Source organism: Dendrobates tinctorius, unplaced genomic scaffold (assembly GCF_039654945.1).
Source record: "Dendrobates tinctorius isolate UK_male_01 unplaced genomic scaffold, ASM3965494v1 ptg000126l, whole genome shotgun sequence".
Taxonomy (NCBI): domain Eukaryota; kingdom Metazoa; phylum Chordata; class Amphibia; order Anura; family Dendrobatidae; genus Dendrobates; species Dendrobates tinctorius.
In genome coordinates this window covers 20,240,597-20,254,739 of record NW_027361794.1, presented here as the reverse complement: position 1 = coordinate 20,254,739, position 14,143 = coordinate 20,240,597, and the positions used below count along the sequence as shown (strand labels likewise).

The window sequence follows — 14,143 nt, the reverse complement described above, 5'->3', positions numbered from 1 at the left end:
TAGATAAGAATGATGTAATGTGACGTCATCAGAATCTCTCACCTCTCCAGTAAGCCGGAAGAGGATCTCTAGGGTGAGGTGTAATATCCTCTCCGCCATCTTGTCTCTGTCCATATCCATCCTTGATGGGTAAATCAGGAAAATTCTCTTATGTAGAGCTTCACTGAGAGGATCCGATATTGTAGAGACCTGAATGAGAAGATGAGCCGATGTAACATCATAAAAATCCTGTGTAATACAATTACTGGAGATAATAAGGGAAACATATGAAGAGATTTATTATGTTACAGTATTTAGTTTTCTTTTTTACATCTTTATATATAAAGCAGAAAATCTGTGTGTAGTAGCCCGTGCAATACAAAACCACACTTGTCACCCGGTTTTAATTCAATTTTGCACGGCCCGTCTTTAACACCAGACTAAAAACACTGCAAACATTAAAACTCAAAATATCCATCCTTCATGAGATTTGACCCCCAGAATTAAGACGCTATAGAAATAAAGGAGAAATTGGGTGTTTGTGTGTTGATTTCAAAACGAAATTGTTGCCCAAAACGTCCTAAAGGTTTAGAGGTACAGCACCCAATGAGTTGCTCTTAAAGGGGACGGCAACCATATAGTAGCTAAGGATGGTGACCTGATAAGTCGCTGTAAAGTCTGTAATTATAGCAAACACTTTTGCAGAAATGGCCTTTATGAGAATTATCTCACAGTAAGATCATTCTGTTACCTATAGCAACCAGAGTGCAGCTTTCAGCATTGAAGCTACTGATATAAAGTGAAAGCTGAGCTCTGATTGGTTGCTATGGACAAATAGAAAAGACTGACTGTGAGGCAGTCACACATTTTCTGCTTTATATATATAGATCCACCTATTAGATCTCTGATCAGTGTGAAGTGATTACTAAGGCTGGGGTCAGACATATGAGAAACTCGCACGTCAATACCCTGCACTGGCGCCGGCACTCGGACCGGAGCGTGCGGCAGCATAGAAGTACATGCAGCCGTGCATTCCTGTCAGAGTGCTGGTGTGGTGCCCCCAGGAGTATGGTCGCCACACTGGCTTTGCCTTCCTCCAGGGGATGGTAATGCCAGGCTTGGAGGCAATGATGGATCTCTCTCACAGTCAATCCATACATGCAACAAAGTTCCACTCCTGGCCAGCAGGGGGAGCTCTGACCCAGGATTGAGGGGAAGAGTGCTCTCTGTGGGCCAGGAGGAAGTAGGAGTTAGTTAGTCTGCAGAGGGTGAAGTGTGCAGACGTGGAATGAGAAGCTGGAGGTTGAGCTGCAGAAGGCAGCTTGAGAGCGCAAGAACTGTAGTCGGGTCTCCGCGATGGTACGGATACTAACGGTCCTGCCACAGATACCCGAGGAGTAGGAGGCTGTAAATGCCCTGCTCCCATCTAAGACTTGAGGCACAACAGCAGAACCGATAGAGAGCCGGGGATTCAGAGAGAGAGGAGTCCCAGTGAGAGAGGCTACAGCTGTCTGCCGTGCAAGGGGAGTTCTAGGAACATCTGACAGGAGGAACTTCAAAGTAACTGAGTACTGGAGTGCTTCACACTACACAAGCGCTAGGAAGGAGACTGCACAGCCCATCTGTGAGAGAGAACCCTGAGTTGCTTCCAGGCTAGCCTGCTCCAATACCATCTGTAATCAGGAAATTGCACCCCGCTGTGTCATGTCTGCTTCCTACCCTGTCGGCACTGCTACATCCACGTGCCAACCACATCTACACTGCCCTGGGGTTACAGCTTCACCTGTGGGGAGCTACACCATCTAAGCTGCAACACACCATCAGCCCCAGAGGATCTGCACACAGCGTTGGCTAACATCTTACTTGCCACGAACTTTCCTTATAAACTACATTACAAACATAACCGCCATTGATATTGGGGCCCAGGGCCACGGACCGGGTCACAGCTGCTGTGACACATCATTCCCCTGACACCGGCCCGGTACCGAGTACCCCACCGCCCTGGGTGAAGCGAGGGCGACCCACTGGCGGCAGTGCAGGGTATTGACATGCGAGACTTCTGCGAGTTTCTCGCTTGTCTGACCGTGGCCTAAGGGTCATAATAGGATTACTGAACTCGCACACCAGAAGACTTCATCCACTTCAAATTCATGTTAAGAACCTATAATTCTGACCTTCACCTCACCAAACAGACCTACTTCACCACCCTGATCTCCTCACTAGCCAACAGCCCCAAGAAACTTTTTGAACTTTTCACTCCCTCCTCAGGCCAAAAGCACAAGCCCCTATCACAGACATTTGTGCTGATGACCTGGACTCCCACTTTATAGAGAAAATAGATAATATCGGTCAGGAAATTCGCTCCCAGCCATCAGGTGCCGTGACTCCCATCCTTCCCTGCATTTCTCCTGGCTCACTCTCCACATTTGATCCCATCACAGAAGAAGTCTCCAGGCTCCTCTCATCTTCTCATCTGACTACATGCACTACCGACCCTATTCCCTCACATCTCCTCCAGTCTCTCCAGTCGTCACAACTCACCTAACTACAATCTTTAATCTTTCCCTCTCCTCAAGTATTTTCCCATCCCCTTCAAACACTCTATCGTTACTCCATTACTAAAGAAACCCGCTCTCGACCCATCCTGCACAAAGAACTACAGACCAGTCTCCAATCTCCCCTTCATCTCTAAACTCTTGGAGCGCCTGATATACTCCTGCCTTACCCATTACAATTCCACTCACTCCCTCCAAGACCCTTCACAGTCTGGCTTCCGCCCCCTACTTTTGACAAAAACTGCACTCAAAGTGACCAATGACTTTCTGAAAGCAAAATGTGTCGGTGACCACTCTCTGCTCATTCTTCTCGACCTTTCTGCAGCTTTTGACACTGTTGACCACCATCTCTTACTCTCTAGGCTCCAGTCACTAGGAATTAAGGACACTGCTCTCTCCTGGTTCTCGTTCTTTCTAACCGCTCCTTCAGTGTTTTGTTTGCTGGCTCCACTTCATCTCCTCTTCCTCTCACTGTTGGGGTACCTCAGGGCTCAGTCCTTGGCTTCCTTCTCTTCTCTCTCTACATGGCCCCAATTGGATAGAGCATCAGCAAATTTGGGTTTCAGTACCATCTTTATGCTGATGACACACAACTATACACGTCATCACCTGACCTGTAATACAGAACGCCAGTGACTGTCCGCAGTCTCCAACATCATGTCCACTCTCTATCTGAAACTTAACCTTTCCAAAACTGAGCTTCTTATGCTCCAGCAGTCTACTAACCTCCCTAAATCTGACATTTTCCTCTCCGTGGGTGGCACCATAATTACACCCCGGCAGCAGGCGCGCTGTTTGGGTGTTGTGTTTGACACCAATCTCTCCTTCACCTCCCATATACAATCTCTTGCCGTTTACACCTAAAGAACATCTCTAGAATCCACTCTTTTCTCAACATGGAGACAACAAAAACCCTCACTGTCACCCCGACCTACTCTCGCCTGGACTAGTGTAATGCTCTATTAATTGGCCTCCCCCTCACTTGACTTTCCCCTCTCCAGTCAATCCTTAATGCAGCAGCCAGGGTTGTCCATCTGGCTGATTGGTACTCGGACGCATCCACTCTTCACCAGTCCTTACATTGGCAGCCCATTCATTATAGGATCCAATTCAAAGTACTTGTTCTCACCCACAAAGCTCTCCACAGTGCGGCACCCCATTACATGAGGACCCTCATTTTTGTCTAATGGCCTAGCAGATCGCTGCGCTCTGCAAATGACTTTCCACTAACCTCTGCACTAATCCGTACCTCCCACTCCTGACTCCAAGAAATCTCCTGCGTTGTGCCAGTCCTCTGGAATGCTCTACTCCAAGAAATTAGGACCAGCCACAACTTGCAGTTTTAGGTGCTCCCTCAAAACATTTGTTCAGAGCAGCCTATAATGGTCCCTAATCAAACTCATTTTATGTGTAAGTGTGTGTGTAGCCCATTCACTATCTCCATCTATCCCTCACTCCCTCAAGATAGCTGGACCATCATTGTAAATACACAACTGTACTTTGTATCCCCCCACCTCATTGTAGCTTGTAAGCTGTCACGAGCAGAGTGGCTTTATTTTGCTTTAATTATTCTATTATTGTTTGATTGTTAATGTTACTTATGACTGTTGTGTTTGAAACTGTTAAACTGTAAAGCGCTGGGGAATATGTGGGCGCTATATAAAGATTATTATTATAATACTAAGTCCTGTTTTTTAAAATGACACCCAAAAAATTACCCTCTATTGGACGAATTAATCCAAAAGCTAATTAAGTAAACCTTCTGACACAGCTGAGACAAGTGAACAATGTCAGTCACGGCTTGAAAGGAAACAGATGAGACAGGCTGAATCAAAGGCAGCTGAAACATCTGAACAAAAAGGATGAACGTCATCAAAATGACCACATATGACTAGAGTTGATCGAAACAGGTCGGCCAGATTCATTAGTCGCCGACTTTTGCCAATGTCAGGTTTCGCCGACCGGCACCCGACCATGGCGTGCGTTTCGCCGACCGAAACCCGACCATAGCGTGAAATTGGCTGTTGTGAACTCATTTTCTGGTCTGCCTCTGGTTTCTGGTGAGGGATCTGCTTGTGCTGACAGAGGAGTTGTGAGTTCTCTTTCCGGGCTCCCTCTGGTGGTGGCAGGAGGTAATGAAGCTGATCTAATTAACAGAGACCTGCCCCCTGATAATGAGGATGAGGATTGGACATCTGGAGTCTCCGACTGGATTTAAGACAGCCGACTCCCTATTCCCATGCTGGTGATTTTTTCCGGCCTCCTGAGGTCTTGGTTTCTAGCTCAGTTCCTGCCTTCTCAACCTAAGTTTTCTCTGCTAATGTTCTCATTTGATTTGGTTTTGTCTATTCAGTTTTTGTGTGGTCAGCCAGCCCCGGCAAGGGGCTGTGCTGAATTTCCACTCTTATGTTACTGTATGTGCCAGTTTGCTTTTTGTCCCTTATTAGATTGGCCTCTTTTTGCTCTGTTCTCATAATATGCCAGAATGCTGATATAGTGGGTGAAGTCTAGTGACTTCAGGTTTTTTTTTGCTATCAGAAGTGTTGGACATTTTTGCAGGGTTTTTTGGTGTGATTGCAGAGAGTATCTTTCCTTTCCTGTCCTTTCTAGTTAGCGTGGGCCCCATTGTTTGCTCAGCCTATTTTCCTACCTGTGTTTGTGCTTTCATCTTGTTTCACTGTTAATACATGTGTGGGGGCTGTCTATTCCTTTGGAGTTTGCTCTGGGGCAGTTTAGATTTCCCCTTTTCTTGCTTTAGGCTTATTTAGTCCTCCGGCTGTAACGAGGCATCTAGAATCATCGTAGGTACGCTCCATGGCTGCTGTTAGTTGTGTGGCTAGGATTAGGGGTCTGCAATCCGCGTAGTTACCAACCTCTCTGGTTTTCTGTGAGTTAGCTTGGTTTTGTTTTCCTCCTCGGTGACCCAATCATAACAGAATCACCAGCCATACCGCAATTTCTAGGGTACTCAAAAGCAGGATAGAATTGTTAAAAAAAAAAAAAGTGTCAGCATTTTTATTTTTCATATGTATTTTTTCCTCTTTTTCTCTGGGGCCGTAGGAGGATTTTTTCTCTAATGGAGATTAAGCAATTGTCTGATCGTGTGGAGCAGCTCGCTGCTGAAGTGCGGGGAATTTCTGCCTATCTCACTCAGTCACGTGCTGTTGAGCCAAAGATCCCTATTCCTGATGTGTTTTCTGGGGATCGGTCTAAATTTTTAAATTTTAAGAATAATTGTAAATTATTTCTTGCCTTGAAGCCTAACTCATCGGGAGATCTGTGCAGCAGGTTAAAATTGTCATCTCCTTGCTGCACGGCGATCCCCAGGATTGGGCTTTTTCTTTGACACCTGAAAATCCTATTCTGACTAATGTGGATGCATTTTTTCAAGCCTTGGGGTTGTTGTATGATGAACCTAATGCTGTTGATCAAGCTGAGAAAACCCTGTTGGCATTGAACCAGAGTCAGGATTCTGCAGAGTTATTCTGTCAAAAATTCCAAAAGTGGGCGGTTCTTACTACATGGAATGATGGTGCATTGGCAGCTCTCTTTCGGAAGGGTTTATCAGAGACCGTAAAAGATGTTATGGTGGGATTTCCTGTTCCCTCTAGTCTTGATGATTCTATGTCATTAGCCATTCAAGTTGATCGGCGTTTACGTGAACGTAAAACTGCACGGGAGGCGCTGCCACCTTTTGAACAAACATCTGAACCTATGCAATGTGATAGGGTTTCGTCTAGGGCGCAACGTCAGGAGTTTAGAAGGCGTAATAAGCTGTGTTTTTTCTGTGGAGACGCCTCTCATACTATTGCTGTCTGCCCTAAATGAGAGAAATGTTTTGCACACACATTTGCTGTGGGCAGTGTACAACCTAAGTTTCTTTTGGCAATTACTCTGATCTGCTCCTTATCCACATTTTCCACTAAGGTATTTGTAGATTCAGGAGCAGCTTTGAATCTGATGGATTTGGACTTTGCTAAACGTTGTGGTTTTCCCATGATACCTCTGTGGAAGCCTATTCCTTTGAGGGTTATTGATTCTACTACTTTGGCGGAGAATAAACCTCGGTTTTGGACCCAGGTGATAATGCGAATTGCCCCAGACCACCAAGAAAATTGTAAATTTTTGGTGCGGCACAATTTGCATGATACTATTGTTCTGGGTTTTCCCTGGTTGCAAACTCATAATCCAGTTTTGGATTGGAAATCTGTGTCTGTGGTGAGTTGGGGTTGTCAGTGTGTTCTTAGGGACACTCCTGTTTTCTCCACCTCTCCTCAGTCTCATGATATTCCTGATTATTTGGCTGATTTTTCTGATGTATTTAGTGAGATAGTGAGAGTAAGGCTGGGATCACACACAGCGAGATACGGCCGAGTCTCGCAGGTTAAAACCAAGCTCTGGCGCCGGCACTCTGGAGCAGAGCGTGCAGCCACACAGCAATACATGGAGCTGCACGCTCCGCTCCGGAGTGCCGGTGCCAGAGCTTGGTTTTAACCTGCAAGACTCTGCCATATCTCGCTGTAGTGTGACTCCGGCCTAAGTCTGCGTCTTTGCATCCTCATAGGAGTTATGACTGTGCAATTGAGATGATGCTTGGGTGTAAATTTCCCAAGGGTCGGCTTTTCAACTTATCAGAACCTATATTAAGGAGTCGTTGGAGAAGGGTCATATTAGATCATCCTCTTCACCCTTAGGTGCTGGGTTTTTTTTTGTGGCCAAGAAAGATAGTTCATCAAGACCTTGTAATGATTATCCTTCCCTTAACAAGATGACGGTTAAATATCAATACCCGTTACCCCTGATGTCTGATTTATTCTCCAGAGTTAAAAGTGCCTGCTGGTTTACTAAGCTTGACCTCAGGGGGGAGTATAATCTTATTCGCATCAAGCACGGGGATGAATGGAAGACGGCGTTTAATACTCTGGAGGGACATTTTGAGTACCTGGTGATGCCTTTTGGGTTCACTAATGCCCCTTCTGTCTTCCAGTCCCTTATGAATGATATTTTCCAGGACTTTGTGGATAAGTTTTTGATCATCTATCTGGATGATATTTTGATCTTTTCCAGTGATTGGGATTCTCATGTGGAACATGTCCGGACTGTGTTCCGGATTTTGAGGGAGAATTCCCTGTTTGTTAAGGGATCGAAATGTCTCTTTGGTGTTCAGAGGATTTCATTTTTGGGATTTATTTTGTCTCCGTCGACTATTGAAATGGACCCGGCAAAGGTACAGGCCATTTATGATTGGGTTCAGCCCACTTCTTTGAAGGCTCTCCAGAAGTTTTTGGGTTTTGCTAATTTCTATCGTAAATTTATAGGTAATTTTTCTGGTATTGTCAAACCACTGACTGATCTGACCAAGAAGGGCGCTGATGTGCTGAATTGGTCTCCAGAGGCTGTCTCAGCATTTCAGGAGCTTAAGCGGAGATTCACTTCTGCTCCGGTTTTACGGCAACCTGATGTCTCACTTCCATTTCAGGTGGAGGTAGATGCTTCTGAGATTGATGCAGGAGCTGTTTTGTCCCAAAAAGATCCTGTGACTTCTAAGATGAATCCCTGTGCCTTCTTTTCTCGAAAGTACTCCCCATCTGAACGCAACTATGACGTGGGGAATCGGGAATCGTTGGCCATGAAATGGGCATTTGAAGAGTGGAGACATTGGTTGGAGGGATTTAGACATCAAGTTGTGGTCCTCATCGACCACAAGAATTTGATTTATCTGGAGTCGGCCAAACGCTTGAATACTAGACAGGCCTTGTTTTTCACGCGTTTTAATTTTGTGGTCTCTTTTCCGGGCACTAAGAATGTTAAGGCAGATGCCCTTTCTAGGAGTTTCTTTGCTGATTCTCTTATTGTGACTGAGCCTACTACCATCCTAGGTGAGGGGGTAGTTCTTTCTGCCATTTCGCCCGATTTGAGACGCGCCCTGGAGGAATTTCAGGAGGATAAACCTGAGCGTTGTCCTATGGGAAAATTGTATGTTCCTGACCAGTGGAGGAAGAGAGTGATGTCTGAAGTTCATTGCTCCGCATTGGCTGGTCATCCAGGTATTTTTGGTACCAGAGATTTGGTGAGTTGGTCTTTTTGGTGGCCTGCCTTATCTCGTGATGTCAGGAATTTTGTGCAGACCTGTGGGACTTGTTCTCAGTCTAAACCCTGTTCTCATTCTATTGGGTTGTTGATGCCCCTGCCGATGCCCAAGAGGCCATGGACCCATATCTCAATGGATTTTATTTCTGATCTTCCTGTCTCTCAGAGAATGACTGTTATCTGGGTGATTTGTGATAGATTTTCTAAGATGGTCCATCTTGTACCACTCCCAAAGTTGCCATCTTCCTCAGAGTTGGTGCCCTTGTTTTTACAACAGGTGGTTCGGTTGCATGGGATTCCTGAGAACATTGTGTCGGACAGAGGAGTCCAGTTTGTTTCCAGATTCTGGAAAGCCTTTTGTTCCAATCTGGGAATTCAGTTATCTTTCTCCTCTGCGTTTCATCCTCAGACCAATGGGCAGACTGAGAGAACAAACCAGACTTTGGAGTCCTATTTGAGATGTTTTATATCTGCTGATCAGGATGACTGGGTCTCATTTTTGCCCTTGGCCGAATTCGCGCTAAACAATAGAGCTAGTTCTGCCACTTTGATGTCGCCCATTTTCTGTAACTTTGGGTTTCATCCTCGATTTTCTTCAGGGCAAGTGGAATCTTCAGCCTGCCCAGGTGTGGACACTGTGGTAGAGAGAATGCAGCAGATTTGGGATCAAGTGGTGGATAAGTTGTCACTCTCTCAGGAAAAGGCCCAGCGGTTTTCCAACCAGAATAGGACCATTGGTCCCCGGTTTAAAGTGGGTGATATGGTTTGGTTGTCTCCAAGAATATCTCTATGAAGGTTGCGTCTCCAAAGTTCAAGCCAAGATTTATTGGACCTTATAAGATTTTGGAGATTTTTAATCCTGTTTCTTTTCGATTGGCTCTTCCAGTTACATTTGAGATCCATAATGTATTTCACAAATCGCTGTTGAAGAGGTTTGTTGAGCCAGTAGTTCCTATGGAGGCACCTCCTGACCCTGTATTGGTTAAAGGCAATGTGTAATATGAGGTAGAGAAAAAATTGGATTCTCGTTTGGTTAGACGGCGACTCCAGTATTTGGAAGGGTTATGGCCAGGAGGATAATTCTTGGGTCTCTGCCTCTGATATTCATGCCAATAGATTGGTTCGTGCTTTTCACCGGGCCCTGTTATGAATGGGAAACGGAGGAGGAAAAAAAGACAAGCTAAGTCTCAGAAAACCAGAGAAGTTGGTAACTATGCAGATTGCAGATTCCTGATCTTAACCGCACAACTAGCAGCAGTCGTGGAGCGTTCCTACGTTGGTCCTAGATGCCTCGTCACAACTGGAGAACTACATAAGCCTAAAGCAGGAAAAGAGGAAAACTAACTGCCCCAGAGCAGACCCCAAAGGAAAGACAGCCCCCCACATGTATTGACGGTGAAACAAGATGAACATACAAACAAAGGCAGGAAAATAGGCTGAGCAAATGATGGGGCCCGGCTAACTAAAAAGGACAGAAAAGGAAAGACACTGTCTGCAATCTGCCCAAAAAACCCTACAAAAATATTGTCCAACACTTCTGATAGCAAAATTAACCGTGAAGTCACTAGACTTCTAAACCTATATCAGTACTCTGAAATATTCTGAGACAGAGCAAAAAAGAGGCCAATCTAATAAGGGACAAAAAGCAGATTGGCAAATACTGATTAATAGGAGTGGGATTTCAGCATAGCCCCAGCAGGGGCAGGCTGATTACACAAAAAACTGAATTGACCAACAAGCGCAAGTGTGAAAATTAGCAAAAAACCAACTTAACTTGAGAAGACTGGAAGAGAGCTGAAGACCAGGACCTGAGAAGCAGACTGAATCACCTGCACCCGGATAGGTCGTCGGCTGTCTTATATCCAGTCTGATACTCCAGAGATCCAATCGTTATCTTCCTCATCAGGTGGCAGATCACTACCACTTAAACCAACCGCACTACCTCCTGTCACCACCAGAGGGAGAACGGAAGGGGAACTCTCAACTGGTGGAGCAGAAAATGGATTCATGACAGGGCCCATCCTGATCGGCCTGGTGGCATGGATGAGGGTTCGGTGACCCCTCCTCAAGGGGGGGTACTGTTGTGAACTCATTTTCTGGTCTGCCTCTGGTTTCTGGTGAGGGAACTGTTTGTGCTGACAGAGGAGTTGTGAGTTCTCTTTCCGGGCTCCCTCTGGTGGTGGCAGGAGGTAAAGAAGCTGATCTAATTAACAGAGACCTGCCACCTCATAATGAGGATGAGGATTGGACATCTGGAGTCTCCGACTGGATTTAAGACAGCCGACTCCCTATTCCCATGCTGGTGATTTTTTCCTGCCTCCTGAGGTCTTGGTTTCCAGCTCAGTTCCTGCCTTCTCAACCTAAGTTTTCTCTGCTAATGTTCTCATTTGATTTGGTTTTGTCTATTCAGTTTTTGTGTGGTCAACCAGCTCCGGCTGTGGCTGTGCTGAATTTCCACTCTTATGTTACTGTATGTGCCAGTTTGCATTTTGTCTCTTATTAGATTGGCCTCTTTTTGCTCTGTTCTCATAATATGCCAGAATGCTGATATAGTGGGTGAAGTCTAGTGACTTCAGGGGCTTTTTTTTGCTATCAGAAGTGTTGGACATTTTTGCAGGGATTTTTGGCGTGATTGCAGACAGTATCTTTCCTTTCCTGTCCTTTCTAGTTAGTGTGGGCCCCATCATTTGCTCAGCCTATTTTGCTACCTGTGTTTGTGCTTTCATCTTGTTTTACCGTCAATACATGTGTGGGGGCTGTCTATTCCTTTGGGGTCTGCTCTGGGGCAGTTTAGATTTCCCCTTTTCTTGCTTTAGGCTTATTTAGTCCTCCAGCTGTGACGAGACGTCTAGAATCATCGTAGGTACGCTCCACGGCTGCTGTTAGTTGTGTGGTTAGGATCAGGGGTCTGCAATCCACGTAGTTACCAACCTCTCTGGTTTTCTGTGACTTAGCTCGGTTTTGTTTTCCTCCTCGGTGACCCAATCATAACAGTCGGCCATGCGGTCGGAAAAACCAGCGCCAAAGTCAGATTTCCCAGAATGCTTGCAGGTGCCTTTTTTTCAGCCAATGAGCAAGAACGTACACTGTGGGCAACGATATGACATGTGACGCGTCCACCACCGTCGAAAATAAGGGCATTGCAGTGATTGGCTTGTTTTGGGGGGCATCATAGTGTCTATAAAAGCCCTGAACGCCGACCTCCATTTTACTTCTGCCGATCTTAACAGTAGGGAGAGGTTGCTGTTTATCAGTAGGGAGAGAGTTAGGGCTGTGAAGATAGAAGTTCTCATGTGCTTGTGCTGATAGCAATTGTGCTGTACAGTTAGTGTGCAGTGACAGGGGAGGATTTTCTTGTGTGCAGCAGCGCTGGTTATTACGATGCCTGATAGCTGTATTGCTGTGTGTACACTGCTGTGCAGACTGCTTTTTACACAGCACTAGTGTTGAGCGATACCGTTCGATACCCAAAAATATCGTATCGGATGGTATCGCCCGATACGAAAAAAATATCGGGTATCGCCGATTCCGATACCGGAAGTCCCATTCAAGTCAATGGGACTTCCGGTATCGGAATTAAAAAAAGCCCTTTATTTCCTTGTTGGCTAATTCTACATAATTGAAAACAAATAAGAATCATGTAGAATGTATTGTGGGAGGTGGAGGAGACATTAAAAGCATAGTGGTTTATTTAAATAACATGGCATAGCATTAATTCCAATTTTTTTTTTCAGTACGTTCGGAGTTAAATGATATTGACTATGTTAACCTTTTTTATATTTTGTCAGATATGTATGTTTCACAACTTCCATGCTCTTCACGTTCTTTTGTACTTCTCCCACACTTTCTCCTTCATGATCCGCAGCAGTAGCATTTTTTTCATCAACTTTTTCTTCACCTTATTCATCTTCTTCTTCATCTTCGTCCCATTAATTTTTTTTTCCATTCTTCATATTCTTCTTATTCAGCTATTATCAATTTTAATATGCTATTTCTTCATCTTCTTCCTATTCTTCTTTGTCTTCAAAGTACTTATCTATAAAAGTTATAAGATTACACCTTACGTTCTGCCTGTCACTAAAGATTTACAACAGGATTTGTCCGCGTTCAGTTTGGCCTGCAGCAGCAGGCATTTTCCAGGGGCACCACGAGGAGGAACGGACTCACCCCCATTTACTGCTTAGTCTTCTTCTGCTTATAATTTTGATTTTTTTCTATGCTGATTTTTAGTCTTATGCTTAATGTTCTTCTGCTTTCTGTTCTTCTGCTTTTGCTTCTTCTGCTTCTTGTTCTTCTGTCTTTTGTTCTGTATCTTGGTGGTTGTCTTCATGTTCTTTGTCTCCTTGGTCTTATTATTTAGGGTCATATTTCTGGTCTTCTTTGGTGTGGTCTTCAGGGTCGTCGTCATCAGGGTCGTCGTCATGGAGATCAATAAGGATTACCAAAGACAATTTCAAAAAGCTTGATCTTGGAAATGTAGCAGAAGGTACAAGAAGGCTGAGAAACTGGCGAGAACCAGCAGACAGTGCTGGCACCGGATGGGTAGCAGAAGGAATAAGAGCCAATGGCACTACCGAGGACCAACTGACGGTGCTGGACCACGGTTACTAAGCAGAAGGTACCTGTGCTAAAAAGCACTACCAAGGACCAGCTGACGGTGCTGGACCTCGGATACCGAGATGGAGGCACCTAGGCCAAAGGCTATGGCGAGAACCAGCAGACAGTGCTGGCACCCGGATGGGTAGCAGAAGGAACAAGAGCCAATGGAACTACCGAGGACCAACTGACGGTGCTGGACCACGGTTACTAAGCAGAAGGTACCTGTGCTAAAAAGCACTACCAAGGACCAGCTGACGGTGCTGGACTTCAGATACCGAGATAGAGGCACCTAGGCCAAAGGCTCTGGCGAGAACCAGCAGACAGTGCTGGAACCCGGGTGGGTAGCAGAAGGTACCCATTCAAAGCAAAGTAGCCAGGCCGCAAGCCGGCCGCAGTTACCAAAACCCACAGTCCTACAGGGGGTCCATGTCCCATTGGCACTACGGATCCAGCCTTCAGTGCCAGTTCCCGCAGCCCACATAGGAGTCACCTAAACTGCAGGCACCGTAGAGTCGGCTAACTCGGCCGCAAGACGACAGGACAACGGATGGGTGGCATAGTGACCTTGACACTACCCGGAAACAGCAGGCGTGCTGAAAACAGGCTGGGCAACAGGGAGTACCCGTGCCAAAGACACTGCCGAGAACCAGCTGACGGTGCTGGAACCCAGATGGGTAGCAAAAGCTACAAGAGCCAATGGCACTACCGAGGAACAACTGATGGTGCTGGACCACGGTTACTAAGCAGAAGGTACCTGTGCTAAAAAGCACTACCAAGGACCAGCTGACGGTGCTGGACTTCGGATACCGAGATGGAGGCACCTAGGCCAAAGGCTCTGGCGAGAACCAGCAGACAGTGCTGGAACCCGGGTGGGTAGCAGAAGGTACCCATTCAAATCAAAGTAGCCAGGCCGCAAGCCG

General features: G+C 45.8%; 2 protein-coding genes across 3 annotated transcripts in view; both read right to left on the bottom strand.

The window, feature by feature from the left end:
* Positions 1–14,143, bottom strand: part of LOC141047073 (uncharacterized) — a 503,490-nt gene that overhangs the window by 112,723 nt on the left and 376,624 nt on the right. The window lies entirely within an intron of this gene.
* LOC141047076 (uncharacterized) overlaps positions 1–14,143 on the bottom strand; it is a 43,933-nt gene that overhangs the window by 8,098 nt on the left and 21,692 nt on the right. For both annotated transcript variants that reach the window (XM_073542018.1, XM_073542019.1), the window contains exon 2: positions 43–189. In XM_073542018.1, coding sequence (XP_073398119.1) covers positions 43–120 — 78 coding nt within the window. In that variant the 5' untranslated portion in view covers positions 121–189. The remainder of the gene's footprint in view (positions 1–42; positions 190–14,143) is intronic.